At 38.8% G+C, this 13,139-nt stretch overlaps 2 protein-coding genes across 3 annotated transcripts; one reads left to right on the top strand and one right to left on the bottom strand.

Annotated features, from left to right (window-relative positions):
* Positions 1–1,409: 1,409 nt before the first annotated feature.
* On the top strand, positions 1,410–2,867 carry LOC104423170 (hypothetical protein). Its single transcript, XM_010035646.2, has 3 exons — positions 1,410–1,703; positions 1,850–1,955; positions 2,388–2,867. The coding sequence occupies exons 1-3, from the start codon at positions 1,546–1,548 to the stop codon at positions 2,646–2,648; spliced, it is 525 nt and encodes a 174-aa protein (XP_010033948.1). The 5' UTR covers positions 1,410–1,545; the 3' UTR covers positions 2,649–2,867.
* A 516-nt stretch (positions 2,868–3,383) lies between these two features.
* Positions 3,384–7,818, bottom strand: LOC104423169 (probable polygalacturonase At1g80170). Of its 2 annotated transcripts, XM_010035642.3 has the most exons (10): positions 7,562–7,818; positions 7,101–7,430; positions 6,267–6,398; positions 5,984–6,154; positions 5,879–5,899; positions 5,539–5,746; positions 5,146–5,227; positions 4,961–5,069; positions 4,715–4,831; positions 3,384–4,100 (listed from the first exon to the last, which is right to left on the bottom strand). In XM_010035642.3, exons 2-10 carry the CDS (start codon positions 7,314–7,316, stop codon positions 3,810–3,812), a joined length of 1,347 nt encoding a protein of 448 aa, XP_010033944.2. In that variant the 5' UTR covers positions 7,317–7,430; positions 7,562–7,818; the 3' UTR covers positions 3,384–3,809. The 2 variants fall into 2 exon arrangements, with proteins under 2 accessions (XP_010033944.2, XP_010033943.2); XM_010035641.3 differs by having other exon boundaries at positions 7,101–7,818.
* Between the last annotated feature and the right edge of the window lie 5,321 nt (positions 7,819–13,139).

Genomic DNA, 13,139 nt, shown 5'->3' with positions numbered 1-13,139 from the left:
CATTATGTTCTCTCATCTTGAGTGTATGTTTTCGATGTTGTGATCTTTTGTACATTTGCCCTTATATATATTACCTCTTACCGAAAAAAAAGAAATATCCACGGTGGAACACGGTGTCTCCTCTTGTGCGTTGTGGTACAACTCAATCGACATAGAGAACGTGATAGCATCATCTTTGGTTCGATGAAACGTCATGATGGATAAAACTTAGCTAGAAAAAGAAAGGCAACAAAACGATGTGTCTGTAGAGAACAAATTAGCATTCACGTTCTTTGCTATATTAGTAGCAATGATTCAACATTAGCATAGAAGAAATAACATCGATGCATCGAAAATGAGTTTCAGGTTATCGAAGAGAAAGAATAGGGTGATAGTAGAGGAAAGCGTTTTTTTTTTATTTTTTTATTTTTTTATTTTAATCATATTTGATTGCTCATATTATTGAAGGTGCCAATATGAGGATGGTCCCCTCCTTTGCAAACCATACAAGAAGAAGAAACAAAGATTCTCCTAGTTTGTAGAGTTAATATTACAAAAAACTCCAAATTAGTCTCTGATAATTTTATCCCAAACTAAATTTTTGATAATTAAAAATCCAAAATTAGTACATATGTGATAAATTTACATAAAACTAACTTTAGACCACTAAGTCCTATAAACTGATATACTTATAACAAATTTATCATCCGTTAGTTTTCGTTAAATTAACTGTTAAATTAATGAGTTGGATGATATACGACAATTGATAGGTATCTCGATTTAGGGTTTTATCCTTTGTATGTTATAAGTGTACCAATTTGTATTTTTTATGGTATTAGTTCAATTTAATGAAAACTAATTGATGGTAAATCTCAAAAGAGTACTTTGAATACCATTAGGCCAAATCAGAGAAGTTATGGATGAGGCAATTAATTCTATTTAGGGTAAATTAATGATAGACATATTAGTCAAGGATAAAATTATCAAAAATTTACTAAATTAGGTTTGGGATAAATTTATCGAAAGTGTACTTATCTACAGTTTCTCGTTACGTTAAGCCAACAACAAACAAAGTTTGTTTTAAGGTTTTGTATTATCGGGAGAGATGGCGACACGTACTGCTGTTGCTTCACGGGTGGGGACCTGGTCAATCCGGTCGTTTGCACATGTATTCTCAGATCACACCGGCGGTGGTAATCCGAGTCAGCCGTGGAACCGACGTGTCAACGTCATCCGAAATCCTCGCGTGGCGCCACGTGGCTCATGTTGAAATTCCTATGCCATGCCAAGCCATGCCAATGGCCGCTTGTATAAATATACAAAGCCCTCCCTCCTCATCTCTCGTCCAACCCCATACAAAGCTTCCGTGCACTCCTCTTTCTCGGTGCATGCTCATCTGCAACAACCACAAATCCTGCATCTTTCTCTCTTTTCTTTATCCTTTGAACCACAGAAACATCTGGCTTTTCTTGGGTTTGACTGAAAGTTCCTAGAGTTTCTTAAGTATCCGGTGCAGGCCTCTTTCTTGATCTTGGGTTTGCCATTTTCTTGAAAAAAGAGATAGAGATGAAGGAAAGCAGCTTGCAGAACCCTTTGCATCTCACGTCTCTGAACCACATTTCGCTCGTGTGTCGATCGCTCGAGGAGTCCATGAACTTTTATCAGAACGTTCTTGGTTTCGTTCCCATCAGGAGGCCCGGATCGTTCGACTTTGACGGTGCATGGTAATTCGATTTCTCCCGAAACGATGAGAGACTCATTGAAAAAAACTAAAGAACAATGCAGTGTTGATCTGTCGTTGTCTTTGCTCTGAGTAAAAATGAATCTTCTCTCTTGGATAAGCTTTTCTTCTTTTTTTTTCTTTTTACAGGCTTTTCGGACATGGGATTGGAATGCATCTGTTGCAATCGGAGGATCCGGAGAAAATGCCCAAGAAAAGTGAGATCAACCCCAAGGATAATCATATTTCCTTTCAGGTATATCTTTCTTAAATTGAAAAAAAGTTCCTTCAATTATGTGCAAGAAGTTCATTTGGGAGATTTCTGCTTCATATCAAATTAATGTGCATTCGGTAACATAGTCAAATATAATTTGCTCTCAAGTTTCCAAAGGAGCACCTGATATTGGAGTCAAATTGTCATTTGTCAGTCTTCTCTCACTATGTTAATGTTCCATTTAATGTTGATGAAAAAATCGATTTCTAGGAAATAGTCTGTTGAATACAAATATCCATATTGATCAGAAAAAATTACGTTGCTGCTGATAAATAGATATCACCCTGTGCATATTGCATTGAAGAAACAGTCTGGAAACGTAACTTTTACTGGGGATGAAAAAAAAAAACAGAGGAAATGTCGAACTTTTTGACAGCATTTGATCACTGAAAAACATTAAAATGTGCTGTACAGTGCGAGAGCATGGAGGCCGTGGAGAAGAAGCTGAAGGAGATGGGGATGGATTATGTGCGGGCAGCCGTAGAGGAAGGTGGGATCCAAGTGGAACAGCTCTTCTTCCACGACCCAGATGGGTTCATGATTGAGATCTGCAACTGTGATAGCCTACCCGTGATCCCTCTGGCTGGTGAGATGGCGCGGTCATGCTCTCGTGTTAACCTCCAGATGTTGCAGCAGCAGCAGCAGCAGCAGATCAAGCAGGTGGTCCAGCAGTAATTGAGTTTTGTCCTTTCTTCTTCTTTTTTGTTGTTGTATCACCGGTTTGTCTCAGAATGACAACTCAATTTGATCAGTAATGAAAGATGGCATTCTGAGTTTTGTGTCCAGTTCATTCCCCCCTTGCTTGTCCACGTTTTTTAATTTGTAATGTAAAAAAGACTGTCCAGCATTTTTTACCTAAATAAGATGGGACCTGTACAGAATCTTTATCTCTCATGCTGTTCTCTTCATGGTTGATCATGTTGGAGGTTCAGAACCATGGGCTTAATCTATGTAACTTTTCAGTGTATGATGGCTTTCCCTTTGAGAGAGGTTTTATGTGGCAAAATTACTGCATGAGTCAACAAGTAACGAAGCTTTTTTCCATTTAGGTGCATTTTTATCGCAAATAATGAATGGATTTGTTAAACATTTTCCTCACAATCACGAACATTAAAATGACTAACTGAAAAATATCTTCATCGTTCACAAAAATGTTTAGACATAAATTGTTGTCAATAATAAAAATATTTTTCTATCAAACAAATAGAGCCTTAGAATTTAATGACTTTCTTCACATAAACTAATTATATCAAAGCATGGGATCATGATCATGGTAAGAACAATGCATTTTGTCAAGGTACACATGAGAGTTCTCTCTTAACCTTGAAGTTTCCCGTGTTCAGCGAGAGAGCAATTTAACCAGGAAAAATAATGAAGGGCGCTGTTTTGATGGAAATCGCAAAAGCCATGGAAAACAAATGGAGCAAACCCAATTTATTTGCTTGGCAGAGAAGTTACTATTCACATGTCATAAGCTGCTGCAGAACAAATAATCATGCAAAGCTGATCATTTTGCTTACATTTTCTCTTCTATTCCTGAATTAAACACAGCATGAAGATCGAATTACAGCAACATGAAGTATTAGCGTGACTGCTTAACTAATGAAATCTCTTCCATTCAATCTCATGTCAAAGAGCAACCTAAAAAGTGGGAAGGTGTGCACATGATCAACGTCCGTCCCTGGTTAGCCAATGGAAGATCCTGCTTTTATTTCCTCACTGGCTTCTAATTACAGCCAGAAAAGAATGCAGAGTCCTTTGAACCTTGCCTTGGAGATGCAACGGCAATATGCAACCCCCAATGCAAAAGGAAGGAAAAACATCACGACTCTTCTTTTAGAAGGAATGAAAATTTTCAGAGCCAGACTGAGTTTTCTGTTTAATGAAGCTGTCTCTGTCTTCGAATGACAAGCAAGGAGGAGGATATACTCGACCGGAGACAGAGCCATGTGCTTGCCAACAGGAGGATCTTGTAGTACCACCAGTGTGTGAAACAAGATGTATGTCTTCTAAATATAGCCCTTCACATGGAGCATCATCACTGCAGGCAAATATCATAGCTTTCTCGGTAGCTGATGTCCCCTTGATCCCCATGAATGATATATTCCCCACTTGAACTGCTGATGTCTGCATTGATTACGTAATGGGTGTTTCAACAGTGTTTTTAAGTTGCAGATGAAGGGAAATAACGACAGATTAATCAAGAAGAAAGGAACTGTAAACGCATGAACCATGATGAGGTTTGCATTGTAAAAAGTTGAAGCAGCAACTACGAATAGAACATGCAGACAGGTATCTGAATTTAAGACTCATCACAAAGGAAGTCCTTTTAATTGTGCTAGATCTAGGTCAGGCAGGCATATGAAAGATAGTCCTGTATTCCAAAATTAAAGGTAAGCATTCTTTGTCCAACTGCGGAGGGCGCAGAAATTCTTGATCTAATTTCTGGCAGGCTGCGTGAAATAGCTCATTCTGCGTGATGCCACTATTTTGGAGGCTTAAATGTATGAAAACGGTACAATTCCATTAGTCGATAGGATATCTGTCCATGAAATTGCATGCTTCTCTAGAAAACAGGTGGAATTCAAGAACCACTCCATCCATATACTTCTGATTGATCCACAATAGACTCTTAGTCAAGAAAGACAGGATATCCTAGCTATAGTTTGCATGGGACTACATCCTACGTAGCAAAGATCAAGGTACTTACAGCCATTTAAGCCAGTAGAATGGTGAATTACCTGATTGGGACAAGGCTCAAAAGAATCGCAGTAATACTGATCTATGATTATAGGATGTGATACATTTTCCATCCACACATTCTGGAAAATTACATTAGTGACAGAGCCACCACCTCCCTGAGAGAAAAGAAAGTGTGGGATGACGATTCAGAAAAATGGAAGTCACTCTGCATGAGGGATTGTCAACTGAAAGGAGGTTTTGGAAAAGAAACCTCGTATGCCATGATACATGAAAGAGAAGTTCACCTGCCACGTTTTAATCCTTAAACCATTATCAGTGTTGGACACAAGCGCTCCATTAACAAGTACATCATGAACTTCTGCCCAAGATTTCGATTTCCCCAAGCTCCCAATGCTGAAATAGTGGAGGATCGTCAGTATTACTCCTCATATTCCTTAAATTCCAGTTAACTGAAGGGAGAAATTCTTACCTAATACCATGTCCTGGCCCACAAATAATGTCTCTTACTGTGATCCGGGAAGAATTGCTGACTATAGAGATGCAGTCATCACCTGGATAAGGTTTTCATTATGTTTTAGAAATAATTTAGATATTTGTGAGAATCAGACATATTCATTCGGGCGATATTAATTGTTGATGAATCAGACGGGAGGAAGCTCCAAGTCAAACTTGCTTAAAGATACTAGCAAAAGAAGGAAACAAGATAGAAAATCAAAATCGAGTAAATTCAAAGTAGTATAAAGTTGTTAATTCTCATCCTCTATCTTCTGTAGTCAGTTGGAGTCCAGGAGATAGATTTGGACTCTGCACATATGAAACCGCTCATGGTTGAACGGTGCTATGATGAATAAAAAAGCCAAACCTGTTCGAATAATGCAATCCTCAATCTGAACACCACGGGAAGCACTTATATGGATTCCATCAGTATTAGGGCTCGCAGCAGGGGCTATCACTCCGAGGTTTGACGCTCTAACCCGCAGACAATTGGTAAATGCCACATGCATCTGCTGACCGTTGATCACCCTGAGGTTCCTCACAATCAAATCCTTGCATCTATGGAAAATGACAGCCTGGATATGAAATGTTTGACGTTACAATCATAAAATAAAGGTTAAAATCTTAAAAATTGAAGGAAAAAGCGACATTGAGTAAAGCAAACGTTGCTGCTGACTGCATAGCATCCCAGATAAACCATCACTAACCGTTGGAGCAGGATGACATGGCTGCATAAGAAGTAACAAGAAGCTTAGATGGATGCATGATTTGAGAAACTCAAGAAAGATGAGAGATCTGCATAAAACTTTTACATTAGTCGCGTTTGTCTTGCAAGACCAACGCCACCATTCCTGCCCCATTCCATTGATTTCGCCCCCTCCTTCCACAGTAAGGTGCTTCACTCCATGAAAATATATCCATCTATGGGGATTTAATCCTTCCCATGCTTCGGGATCTTTGGGAGCAACAACGCTGCCTGCAATCTATCATAAGTTTCATTTCTTCATATACTGAAATACATACTCATTGGCTCACATGAAGAGCATAATCAGGGTAACGTTTCGATTTATTACAGAAATCCATTTTTTATAGTACCTCTATGGTGATCTTCGATCGACAAGGTCCAGCAAAATCAATTGAGCGAAATAAGTAAGTCTTTTGAGCTGACAGAAGAATTCTTGCTGGGGCAGAAAGAGAGCAAGCTAACTTCCATACATTTCCAACAGCCTGAAAGCATGAGATCATCATTACAATTCGATCAACAAAAAAAAGAAAGAAAGAAAGAAAGAAATAAAGAAAGCATGAGATCATCATTATAAAAGATATAGGTGAACTGAAGCTAATATATTCAAAGGGTCTCTCCCAGTTACTACCTGCGGGTTCTTACTTGCACCTACTTCATTCTGAAGAAATAATATTCTAACTTTTCTGCATCAATTGCTTGTTCTTAAAAAGTCGTAGTATCTCAAGCTATTGTGCAGCAGCCGGGTACTCAGACCGGAGTCAACATGAGAAGGGAAGAAAGGCAAAACTGTTGCAGCAACAGTTATAATAGGTAAACAACTGGATCACAGATTTCATCAGCGACAGATCTTTCAGATCGTGCAGGGAAATAAAATAAGAACATCTACAAATTACACGGTTCTCCTCGGAACAAGAACAGTTCCATTTTCCAGACAAAACTTACCCCATTTTAATATCCTGAGGAATCATAATCAAGCAGACAAAGTGCAGCTGAAGCAACAATCATAAAAAATCATAGCTCGCTCAACTACCTCAAAAAGATCGAAATTTGCTACGCTAATCAACCAACTACTAACTACCCACCATTCTCCTTGACGATGTCAGAAGCCGTGGCAGAAAGGAAACACATCGATCCCCAACTTATTCATAAGAAAGACAACACACGAACAAAGTTCAGGACTTTACCGCGGTATCATCACCAATACCATCTCCTCTAGCGCCATGATCGTCCACCGACAGAACAATCCTGGACTTGGGCCGGCGCGCGGTCGACCCAGGACGCGGGAGCCGCGGCAGAGAATCGAATCTCTCGGCAAGAACGATGTTTGAGCAGACAAACAAGAGAACACCGACGTGCAGAATGAAGGGTCCCGGAGAAAAACGTGATCTTCGTCGTCTCATGATGAGCCGGCTTCAAAGAGAGGACAGAGAGATAGGGAGAGATCTCAATTCACGTCGGGCATAATCGGATCCAAGCGGAGAAAACGAAATCAGGGGCTCTCTCTGTTTTTTGTCCTGCGTAATTCAAGTGTTTCAGCTCGCCGTTCGTGAATGGCTAAATTAAAGAACGAAAGGGACGAATGTGCGCTCGAAATTTGACAGCGAGGGGGCGAAACTTCGGCATCGACATCATTCATTGTCGGCACCTCTTTCACCGTCGCTGCCCAAAACGCAAGTACAGTGACGAAGTTTCCGTAAAGCCCTGGACACCCTGTAGTTATCAACGTTGCTCGTATTCCCTGTTTTGGGATTTTGTCGGTTCTTCTTCTTCTTCTTCTTCTTCTTCCATGTTCTTGCTTCTAACCAGAGGCAAGTTTAGCCAGCGAATTTAGCACTGTCAAGATCTTTCTTTTCTTTCTCCTTATCGCATCTTTACGTAAATTGAAACATAGGCATTGGTAATGATGATCATTCTTTTGGTTGAACATGTCTGTATGAATATGTCTAAGTTATACATACGGGGATGGAATCCGAATAAAAGAACTTGGAGGGATGAAAGAGTCCACACCAATGGCAGAGTTGATTTTTAGGTAGTCATGACGTGTTTGGTTCATGTTTTTTAAGAGATTTTCGATTTTCGATTTTCAAAGGCCTTTGGAAAACTATTAAAAGTGTTGGACAACTATCTCCAATGGGCTCTGAGAAAAATTAGGCTTAAAAAAGCTGAAATTCAGCATTTTCGAAATACTAAAATAATGAATCAATGAAACTCAGTTTAGTTTTTTCAGTTGCTCTCAACAACTTATTAGTAACAAGATTGTTTCCAAAACTTCTTTGCCAGTAATCCTCACATTTAGTACCGTCCCACTGATTAAGCAAAATCGAAGAATTAACTTCCATGTAATGAACTCTCTCAGATCTCCCAATCCTAATTATTTGGTCCTTCCATACCAGAATGAGTGAGCTTCCGATATACTTTCAAGCTCATTTTCAGGTAAAATGTCATATGGCCAACCCCCAAAAGTGCTCCTTTTTAAGGCCAAACGATATCAAAAGATGAGGAAGACCGATTCCCACGTTGTGCATCTTGCGTCACGGATGCTCCTCGTCGGTGCTTTCGTCCCAATCACAACTGCTTCTTTTTCATTTCTCTATTTGGGGAATCTATCTACGCGTCCGCGCGTGGCAAAAGAATCCCCCCCATCTTCTCCTTCCGATTCGTGCGGTGGACGAGAAGGAGTGGACCTCGGCCTCAAACCGATCGAAAAGCCCGATGCTGGTGGGCTTCCTTGGTCCTCGGAAAGACTTAAAGAGTAAAGGCCTTATGGGCTTCTAGAGTCTCAGCACCCACGCCCAAAACTTTACAGCCCATTTCCCTTAGGTTACACGGCGCGGCGGCGGCGGCGGCAGCCGTTTCTTGCCAGCCCGCTGCTTACACGGATCTGGTATCTTTAGGTGTGAGCAGTTTCGCGTTTCAAACAGGTTCCACATGGAATTTAAAATTTACCCTACATGCCTTGGAATCCGGAACATATTATATCACAATTTCCAAGATTTGATTCAGAATCTACTTAGGTTGTATTTATATTATTGATTGAATGATTAAAGTAAATCATCATATTTAATTATCACTGCTTACTATTATAATTTACTAATTATAATTTATATTTAGGCACACGACTTTAATTTATATTTAAACGCATAAAAAAATTTAGAATATTAACAAAGTAAAAATCTTAGTTATAAAATAAAAGCTGAAATTAATAATTTCAGATTATATATTTATCATCGAATATCATAGAATATTGTAAGATCGTGCGAAAAACATATATATATATATATATATATATATATATATATATATATATATATATAAACACACGCACACAGATATCTGTTTCGAATTTTAGGTTATAGATTTCCTCAACTTCAAATTTGGAATCTACCATCAAAACAAGTTTTTTAGTTTTTGAAACTCGAAATTTATTTTGAGTATCTCAAAACTTGGAACTGGATATGTATTTACCGGTTTGATTCTCGTTTCTTAGTTTTTAAAACCCAAAATTTATTCTGAGTATATCAAAATTTGGAATCGGATATGTTCTGATTCTCATTTTTTAAGTTCTATCCTGAAATGATATCGATCTCGTCTTAACTAACTACATAGATTCAATGGCGACACATCGAGTTGCGAGATCAGCCCAATCAAACGCGTGGCATCTCGCTACCGCGTTCGGCGCTCGAACCCTGATCGACAACGAGCGCCGGTTCGGAGCGAAACCACCCAAAAAAGTGGTCAAACGTGGAGGCGGCTCGATTAACGGTCAATTTACGGCTCCAAACGGTGGTCCAACATGGCTGCCGCCGACGTCGGCCACGCGCAATTTCGCCGCCTCCCCTAGCCTACGTGCCCCCTCTACTCCTATTCCTGTCCTCATATCGAACCATGCCTTGGTCCTTCCTATCGTTTCGTTTAGCTCACCGGCGGGGCCCACACGGAGGTACACGTGTCGCGAGGGCGCGCCGAGGTTGGTGCCAGCAGGATATGTCACTTTAGCTCCCCCCCCAATTTTAGTTATTAAATTTCCGTCTCTTTTTTTCCTTATTTCTAATTTCTAGTGGCGGTCCATCGAATCGAACAGTGTCCAGCACTGAGGGACACCGGGCAGAGTGGATTTGCTTCTGCGAGCGTATCCATGTCTTGTTTCTTTCTTCTTTCCCTTCTTTTTTATTCGCGAATGCTTCTGCCATGTCTAGGAAAATTCGGAAAATCAATTCCTATTTTTACTCTAACAGATCTATAAATGCCTATCGTGGAAACTGTCGTATTTACTAATTCTACGAGGACTATAGTAAATAAATTTAAAACGAATAAAATCTTTATTAAAAAAGATAAAATTACCTCAACTCAATTTTAAATATATGGTACATGTGCTAATTTAATTATGAACTTTTTAATTTATTAATTTGATCCTAAACTTATGTACGAAATTTCATTGTAATATTTCTAACTAATCTTTATCAGGAATTACAAATGTGGCATTCCAGTTCGTTTTGTGTTTGTAACTTCAAACGGGAATTAATTTAAAATTAATTTGATAGAATTGGAAAAAATTATGATGAAATGGGAAGTTTTTCCGCATTAAAATTATACAATGGATGCAACCCATGATCCCATAATCGGATGCCACGCACGCCTGATGGTCGAGTGCAAGATTCGACACTAGACCGACATGGATTGCTAGGGATCGTGCTCGTTCGCGGCGGCTGCTCTGCATCGCGCGGAGAGCCTGCGGGCATTGTGTCCCGAAATCGAGACACGCTGGCGACCTCCATCTCGGTATTTGGGTAGGATCATGGGCATCGAAATCAGGAATATTAATTGCCTGGGATATTACCCCAAAAAAAAGAAAAAGAAAAATAGAGATGTGTTCCCGGGAAATTACCCCGAAAATAAGAAAAAATAGAGATATGTCCCCCTCGACCTTTACAACCATCCCAAGGTGGGGCCCGCTCCACATTGGATTGTCGTGTCGAATTAAATGAACGTGCTCGAAATGTTCTCGTTATCTGATCTTCTTCATGGGATCTGCCTTTCTTTTGAGATGGATCCTGTCCGGAACCACGATGTTCTGCTCCTTTTGATTGCTTTCTCTGTTTTCCCTCAATAATTCAGCGACTTATTTGCGGCACATTCGCGAATTCATCGTCGGCAATTTAGCAGTGAAAAGAAAGAATTTTCACATGTGGATTAGTACGTCTCACGTTGGACAAAACCATGTTTCTTAAAAATTTAAGGTGGTCCACCGAGCATTTTGCTTGACATTTTGCGATGGAAATTTTGGGAATTGACGGTCGCCCCTAAAAGTAATGCTTAATGCGCCTGTTAAATTATTAACGCGCGATTAGAGATCAATTTGTTTTCTCCAATGATAGATAGTAAACACACATATATTGCTAATATAGGGCAGAGATTATGCAATGTGTTGAAGTTGTTAGAAAAATAAACCTTGTTAGTTTAAAGGCCAGTTTGATCATAATTTTTTTTAATGTTATCAATTTAATCCTAAATCTTTTAAATAATTTATTTAATAGAGAGCCCTCAAGCAATTTTGATTAGAAATAGTTGACCATCCATGTGATATAATCGATGGTTGACGTGGACAATTTTGTAATTTTTTCTTTTTAAATTTTCTGATTCTTTCTTCTTTTTTTCTTATTATTCCCCATTCACTTCCCAACAAAAAGAGCCGGCGTTGATTGTCGAGACTATGACCTTTGCCAAGATCCTAGCAAGTGCTGAGTTGCTACTTGCTAGTGATGCTTGCCCATCGGCTCTTTTAGGGAAAGTGAACTGGAAATAATAAAAAAGAAAATGAAATAAAAAGAAAGAAAACAAAAGGATTTTTTTAAATATAAAATTGTATAAATTATTTATATTAGCGATGGTTATGTACTATATATGGCTAGCGCTAATTGGGCTGTTACAGTCAATGAGGCCATGCCAAAATCGACCGAAAAATTAAATTGAAAAATTGTCAAAAGTTTTAAAATTAAATTAGAACCGAATTAGCTATTTTACCATTTAGATTTTTTTGGACAACTTTTTCAGTGTCTTTATTTGCTCATTGCGTTTTGTTTGAAGTAGGGCTTAGTCCACTTATTGAGTTATGATTAAACCCATTAGTTTATAGACAAAAAAATCTTGCTTGTGGAAAAGAGTGCACGATCCTAATTGCATGATTACCTTTCAAAACCCCAAACGAGAGTCCGTGATTAAGTGGTACTGGCAAAGAGTCAATGATCACGAAGGCGGTCCAATACAATGTCCCGACACTGACAAATAATGATTAGAGCATAATTATTGGATGATTAAGCGGACGATGTAGATTAATTATGGAACATAAAACGAGAGCAAAGACAAACGAAGGCATCTTATCGAACTCTCTCTCGTGATGCCGAGAGCTTGTGACTGAGCCATTTTCTATGTGAAAGGAAATTTATCTGAAAAGTCTTAAGACTTATTCTACGATTATCAATTCAGTCTTAATTTTTTTTTAAATTTTATCAATTTAATTTTAAATCTTTTGACAATTTATCAATATAATTCTTTTGACCAAAATCACTGACATGGCATCCACGTCACCGATTTCCTATAAAAATAGCCGAAAAAATTATAATAATAAATTATCAAAAGGTTCAGGACTAAATTTACAAAATTTGAAAAGTTGCAAGACAAATTCGATACCGTAGGACGGTATGTTTAAGACTTGATAAGACTTTTATCCTCATTTTTCAGTGTGCTGATAATTGTCGATGGGATTGCTAAACCGGCATAAATTAGTCTGTCGATCTAGGGACCATGCTAAGCTTGGGCACCATCTCTATGTTGATCGAACTCTTTTTTTATTTATTTATTATTATTATCTAATTTAGGAACTGTAGAAAATAAGAAAAATAGGTGCGGCCGGTGGGGTGGGTGATTGCATGGATCGTTTTCGGACCAGATAGTGACGGGGGATTTGTTAGAGGATTGTCGTCATGTGCCCCCACCTTCGTCAACTCGGCTTTGCGGGAAACATGGTCCACCACAATCTCGTCGGTGAGCCCTAGGAAGATACGCCATGTTCATGTCGATCGATAATTTAAAAAAAAAGAAAGTTAAATTTGAATATTGGCTTACCAAGATTTTTTTTTTTTGGTTAATATATCACGCGGTTGATCAAATAAAGAATCCTCTCGTGAGGAAGAAATTTCTAGGAGGATTGCATGCGAGGATTCGAC

The sequence above is a fragment of the Eucalyptus grandis genome, chromosome 10, assembly GCF_016545825.1.
Source record: "Eucalyptus grandis isolate ANBG69807.140 chromosome 10, ASM1654582v1, whole genome shotgun sequence".
Classification (NCBI taxonomy): Eukaryota; Viridiplantae; Streptophyta; class Magnoliopsida; order Myrtales; family Myrtaceae; genus Eucalyptus; species Eucalyptus grandis.
The sequence above is the reverse complement of the archived record's forward strand: the minus strand, read 5'-3'. Positions and strand labels throughout refer to the sequence as shown.

Excerpts from the sequence above, each read along its gene's own strand:
- LOC104423170 (XM_010035646.2), top strand. The coding sequence starts at position 1,546 with ATGAAGGAAAGCAGCTTGCAGAACCCTTTGCATCTCACGTCTCTGAAC. Across the intron at positions 1,704-1,849 it reads TTCGACTTTGACGGTGCATG|GCTTTTCGGACATGGGATTG; the intron begins GTAATTCGATTT and ends TTCTTTTTACAG. Across the intron at positions 1,956-2,387 it reads ATAATCATATTTCCTTTCAG|TGCGAGAGCATGGAGGCCGT; the intron begins GTATATCTTTCT and ends TGTGCTGTACAG.
- LOC104423169 (XM_010035641.3), bottom strand. The coding sequence starts at position 7,316 with ATGAGACGACGAAGATCACGTTTTTCTCCGGGACCCTTCATTCTGCAC. Across the intron at positions 6,155-6,266 it reads GATCGAAGATCACCATAGAG|ATTGCAGGCAGCGTTGTTGC; the intron begins GTACTATAAAAA and ends AACTTATGATAG. Across the intron at positions 5,070-5,145 it reads GGGCCAGGACATGGTATTAG|CATTGGGAGCTTGGGGAAAT; the intron begins GTAAGAATTTCT and ends CCACTATTTCAG.